The sequence below is a fragment of the Theobroma umbraticum genome, unplaced genomic scaffold (assembly GCF_002168275.2).
Source record: "Theobroma umbraticum cultivar Fairchild unplaced genomic scaffold, ASM216827v3 scaffold_95.0, whole genome shotgun sequence".
Taxonomy (NCBI): domain Eukaryota; kingdom Viridiplantae; phylum Streptophyta; class Magnoliopsida; order Malvales; family Malvaceae; genus Theobroma; species Theobroma umbraticum.
This window is the reverse complement of record NW_018397257.1, coordinates 6,063,305-6,069,913: the sequence shown is the minus strand read 5'-3', so window position 1 is coordinate 6,069,913 and position 6,609 is coordinate 6,063,305. Positions and strand designations below refer to the sequence as shown.

Here is a 6,609-nt window from a genome sequence, read left to right as displayed (position 1 = left end):
AAATTATCTTGCCTTACAAATTATATGTTGACTTATAGTTTTTTTTCTTAATTCAATATTTTAAATATTGGTCGCTCTCTCTTTTTTTTTTTTTTTTCACACATCCAATTAGACATTAAGTATGGTAGTTATATATAAAGCTCTAATACCCACACTTAAAAGCGGTATGATTATTTTTTATTCAATTTTTTTTCATATTTTAAATATTGGTTTTATCTTCAACAAATTATTTGATTTATTTTCTTTATTTTTTTGGTCAAATGTTGGGTTTGCATTACACCTTAAGGTAGAAATTAAAGTGATAGTAAATGAATATAACACAAGAAATAGATCATCAAGAAAGTGTTGTTGTTCATTGTTACACTAATACATTGAGTTCATGTATCAATATCACAAAAGTTTATTGGATAGAACGGTAAGACAAATTTTGTTTTTAAATTGAGTTCATAAAGTTTTCAATTGTCCTAGTTTATGAGTTGTTTTTAAAAACATTTTTTTCAAAATTTGAAATTAAATAATGCAGTTCAAGTGAGAGGTTGTTAGATTTTCCTAAATAATTAAAGTGTAGAATTACATTATTTAATTTACTTTGCCTTTTACTAAAATTGGACTAAGTTAATTTAGTCTTAATAAAGACACAATATTATAATTCACAATATGATCTAATAAAAAAAAGTTAGACTCCAATGTTAAATGTGGGCTTATTAGTATAAACTTCTATAAAAAAACTCTAAATCGTATGATGGGTGGAACAAAAAATCCACTATATAAAAATAAAGTTAAATCTTTTTTCCTATTTAAAAAATATTAAGAATCTCACACTTTAAAGAGTTGTAGATTGAGGAGAAAAATTCTATAGCTAATGCATTAAATCTTAGCAGTCATTATTATTTCTGTTATTAAATCATTGATCATTCTAAGTTCAGTATAAATTAATTATACATCATCATCAATTTCCAATATATAGACATTACTTATATATTAATTTTTTGTAAAATGACAATCAAGATTACAACATGAGCCACCTTGGAGTCAGGCATATATCTCTCAGTCATGGCATGGAGGGTTTTTAATTAAGTAAATGAGTGGATAAGTTTTGGTTTGAGATGACATTGGCAGCTGCACATTTCTTTTGTAAAAATGGCTTCAATTAATACCTTCTCGCCTTTGGCGTACACAACTCTATTAGACTTTTCTGCCCCAAGTTTTTCCTATCTTAAATTTGCAACTTGCTTTATATGACCATTTCAAGCTGTTATGTTAAAGAAATCATGTAAAGTTCATCACTAGTTGCCTTCACAAATCAAAAAAGAGGAGAATTTAACGAATATGATAAGAACATCATTGCCAGATTGAAGAAAATAATTGCAAAGTGGATAAAGATATGTAATGATGATGGCGAAGAAGGTGGAGCTTTAGGGTAAAGTCAAACATTCATTGGATTTTCAATGGCAATTTACAGTGTAGACATAGACTAATTAAAAGAGATCAAATTTGTGGGCGTGAAATTGTAAACAGTTCGCAGGATACTTGACCTTTATTTTTTTGTATTCCACTTAAACAAGCAATGATCAGGGATTAATGTTAAAGAACTATTCCAACTTTGCTTTTGTTTGTATTCATTCTTAATTACGACATCTCTCACTTACGTCTGAAACAAATAAAACATTAAGCAAAATGCAAAGGAACCCATCTATTGTGATTAATGTTGCTAGCAGAAGAATAATACTATTTTGTCTAATATAAGCTACTATAAATAAATAAATAAATAAATATAACAATGTATTCTGACAAAGCTTCACTTGCATGTTATTCGTGCATATTGTTTTCCCCACTTAAAGAAATCCCCAACAATTGATATTCATGATTTCTTTATTAAGATATCAAATACTATTTTTGTTCTCTCACAGAGTAATATTGACTTTTGGATGATTTTCGTAACATACCTTGATTTCAACCCAAATTTGAATCAACTCATGATCACATCCCAATCAAAACTTGATAATTATGTGTGAAAATCAGGATGAAATGTCAACCTATAAATCGATTATTATATAATAATTATTTATTTCTATAAGTAAACTACCCACTAAATTTTCATCAATGGGGCAACTGCCTTTTCTTTTTATTATAAGCTGTATAAATTTGTAACATGCATGCCTAAAACTACAAGAAAGATGAGGCCATATTGACTAATTATACTATGTTTCATGTCAGTAGAATCAGAATTCAGCAGTACAGCCTTAATCATATTTTGGAAATTTGATACTTTTGGAACCCTAAACTTGGTCTACTCAAAACTTTGAGAGTTCAAGTAATAATTGGTTCCTCCTTGTTGTCATTTAATTAAGTAAGAGAGAGAGAGAGAGAGAGAGAGAATTGTTTAGACGTGAACCTATAAAATTTGTTAAGATAATACTGTAGCACATAATTTAGTGATTGGTGTGTTTGAATTCCTCTTTCTCAAATTTTAAGAAAAATTCAATAATATATAGTTACAGTAACATATATAAGCTACCTTCACAAATCTAATTTTATATTGTAACTTCAAAATTTTTTTTAGTATGTTAATATTTTTTTTGTTTTTTGATGAATGAAAATGAATGTACAATAATTAAGAATATAGATTAAAATCAGAGTAAAATAAAATAATGTTAATTAACATAAAAGGTTCTAGGATTCGCTATCTTTCCAACTAAAATAAGACTTTATGTTAACAGGTAGCGAATTTGGTATGCATTTGACAATCAAAGCCCTTGCTTGCTTTTGAGGAGCAAATTGGAAAGCAACACAATAAAATTTTTCTAACGCATGGTCTACGTACTTGCTTTCCATGCAAACTCAAGGTCAACTGGGAAATTACTTAAGCAATTCTCCATATCTCGTCAATTGGAAAGGAGGGTTGAATTCAAAAGATTTTACCACCAACAGGGTTTTGATAAGATATAGTATGAATCATCGGCATGTAATTATAGCCACGATTTAATGATCCGATCGACATGCGAATTTAATAAATTCAAACCGAAAAACCAGATTAAAGGTTGCAGCTTCAAAGAATCAAAGTGTACATTATTTTCAAGTCAAAACATTGGGTAATAGTCAAAATTCATAGATATAGTACGAGATTCACAGTATGGTCAGAAAACAAAACATATGAATCTTAGTTGAACGGACTTTAAGCGTTGCTAAAGAGTAAAGACGATCATTGATTCTCAGCTACCCCACAGGCCGCCCTCCATCCCAACCATTCGTACGTTGGAGAAGGCCGACGAGTCTGAATTTGAAAGGAAAAAAAAAAAGTGCATTTGCTGCTTATTTATTGGTTTGGTTGAGTCTAATTAATCGCCTTTTTTGGGTATGCATTGCATGAGAATTCTATGGAAGCTTTTTTTCCAGCAAGAACAGTCAACGAATCACAAAGACATGCGACCCTCAATGCATGGTCCTCCTTCATTTATAGAAATGTAAGGTGTGGAGGTTTCCAGCAAGCCAATTATTCTAAACATATTAAGTAGATGCTTGAATTTTTTTTTTCTATTTTGCCAGAGTTCGTTCCATGTATATATGATCACTAACTGATAGACTATGATAATGCAAGAGATTATTTAAATAACTACAACATATATTTAAAATGTAATATCTGCAATATATATATATATATATTTGTATATCTTAAAATGATTTCCCGAAAAGAATTATTGACAAAATATTTGCAAATATCAAAGACTATAACTCGAGAGCATGGCAAAGTGATTTTGAGTTAAAGATATCAATTAAAATGTGATTAAGTTAATTAATTAGGGTTGGAACGGACAAAAAGATTTGCCCTAGTCCCTGCCTAAAGGCAAGAAGGAGTTTACGAAAGCTGATTTTGAAGTATATAAATGTGCTTTATATAGTAAATAAATATAAAACGTTTTGACCTGCCTTATAGAGTAATAAATATAGTATAAGCTGAACCCTCTTGATAGTGGAGATCATTTGAACTTTATATTACTTTATTATAATCAATTAATACTTCGAATTGAAAATTTTTATACACTAACAGGGGCATATTTAATTTAAAGTTAAATGCTCATTTTAAAATATAATTTTTTTGGTAAAATTTTCCTCTCAAGATCGAACATATTATTTTATTCAAAATAGGATACAACATTTTCGTTTTTATCCATTTAAGAAAAATTGATGACAAAAATTTGTAAATTACTATTAATAGAATTAGGGGATTCAAATCTATATTTATTAAGGATTACCTTCATATAGAAACTATTAATTAGTCGTATTACTTGTTTTTGTTTTGGTCATTTATTTTCTTTAAATAAATAAAATTCAAAAGTTACAACGTAATTTAAACAAAATAATAGATTGGATTTTAATATAAAAAATTCAATAAATGCAAAATTCTAAAACAAGCATTTAGTCTTAATTTAATTTATAAACTTTAATATTTTCACCATATTAGTATCATTGTTGAAATCATATCTATTTTTTTGTTTTGATGAAAGGGGAGGATTCAAGACAGGGAAAATACGTACATATTATGCATATCTACCATGCATGGGGCCAAAGTAAGGTTTTGGTGTTATATATATATATATATATTATATTTTTTTTACAACAACAAAAAAGGATATATAAGTTTAGTAATAAACTTTAAGTTTACAAATGGTAAATAAAGATTGAGTTTGCGGCAAAGGTAAGTTGATGTGAGTTTTGGATTCGTTGAAATAAGGAAGGTGCAATAAATTTTTAAGGCGACGCACACCCACTTGATTTTGAGAGAGCGAGAGCAAGAGTTTTCAACGCCGGCGTTGCTGACCACCGACCACATCAAACTGTACAAGACAACAATCATGGACTCTCTCCAAGTCAACCCCTTCCCCTTCTCTCGTATATAAATATAACCCTTCCTCTTGTTTGTTTTCTCTTAGATATACAGCCAACGCCAACTGTAGAATCTTAACCTCTCCCTTTGTTGTTAGATCATTTCTCTCTCTGATCCTATGGGCAATTCAATATCTCCATGTTTTCATCCTAATTCAAGGTCTTTGGTGACGCTAATCTTTTGGGAAGGAAACACAAGAATCCTAACGGGAAAGCACATCGCCGGCGAGGTCATGTTTGAGTTCCCAGACAGGATGGTTTGCCATGCAGACTCTTTCTTCATTGGTCACCCCATCCCAGCTTTAGGCATAGACGATGAGCTCATACCGGGTCAAACCTACTTTGTTCTTCCACTCGATCGCTTCGCATGCAATGTCTTGTCGGCCTCGTCTCTTGCTGCCTTAAACTCGAGCCCTAAACCTTCTCCAATCAACTTTGGCGACTGCCCTTTTGAGTATATCAAAGGTTCAAATGGTAGGGTTTTAATCAAGGTGGCGCCTGAGTTTATAACAAGGTTGATTAATAGAAGTAGACAAGAACAAATTGGGAGTCCAGGTAATAGTTTTCTTTGCAGCACGCCGGAGTTGAAGAAGCATTACGAGATGCTTGTTGGGTCTAAAGAACAAGTTTGGTCGCCTAAACTTGAGACCATCTCGGAGTATAAAATCAGGTTTTCACCTTGCAGGTTCATAGGGTTGGAGTGGAAACAAAAGGAGAAGCAGTAGTGATTTAATTCCTAATTAATCATTGCCTATAGATAAAGATGTTTCCATTGAAGGTGAAAGGAAAAAGACATTGATATAATTTTTACTTTAAGGTAGTAATGGTTTCCACTTGTTGTACAGACATGATCATAGCATTAATTTGTTGAATGATTTGTGCCCTTTAACTGTTAATTCAGAGAAATGCTGAATATAAATCTGTGGTCAACGATCAAAAATATCGATCTTAATTTTGCTTATAGTTTCATTGAATTCTTGAATGTTTCATCAATCTCCATGTAAATTTCCATTTTAATTGGTATAGATTCAGATATAGGGATGGAATTGGACAAAAAATAATGGATTGGCCAGAAGCCAGATGGAAGTTATCTTGCTGTCCTTTTTAGTTATCTGGGTTTCAAACATAGCAAGCCTTGTTGTGCCTATTCATATAATAGCGAGAGGAAACCGAAATCTATCTTACAATGTATGTGACAAATTAGAATTTTTTTTGCCCAAACTTAAACAAATGAAACTTCTGACTGTAGATTTATGATCAGTTTGTCATAAAGTGGATAAAAGTGTTGTTTGTGTTTATTAGACATATGTGGATTAATGTTAATACTAAGAAGCACAGAGGAACTAGCTCGGCAGTATATATATTATAAGCCAACTATATGTGAGATAACACTTTATGCAGTGAAAATTATTATCTTCTTGATATTGCCTTGATACTGCATTATAATAATGAAATCCAAACAAAACATAAGGAAATTATCTTGCTGCATCGATTTGAGTACTTCCATGCTCATGGAAGTTGTTGAAGTACAAGTGGAGAACAAGACTCCATAATATTTTTGATTAGCCAACCAAATAATTAAGCATGCAGAAGATCTGTTTAATGTGCGTGTTGTCATCGTCTCTTATTTATTAAGCAATTCTATAAATCAGTTGTTATACCAATAAAATTTTCATAAAGAGATAGTTCAAACTGATGATCGTGAGAGCCCCATAGGGTGCTTCC

General features: G+C 30.8%; 1 protein-coding gene across 1 annotated transcript; it reads left to right on the top strand.

The window, feature by feature from the left end:
* The first annotated feature begins 4,924 nt into the window (after positions 1-4,924).
* Positions 4,925-5,974, top strand: LOC110412659 (DUF4228 domain protein). The gene has a single exon (XM_021423252.2). The coding sequence runs from the start codon at positions 5,004-5,006 to the stop codon at positions 5,607-5,609; it is 606 nt and encodes a 201-aa protein (XP_021278927.1). The 5' UTR covers positions 4,925-5,003; the 3' UTR covers positions 5,610-5,974.
* Positions 5,975-6,609: the final 635 nt, after the last annotated feature.

What these genes read in the sequence shown, in the direction of transcription:
- LOC110412659 (XM_021423252.2), top strand. Translation starts at nt 5,004, where the DNA reads ATGGGCAATTCAATATCTCCATGTTTTCATCCTAATTCAAGGTCTTTG.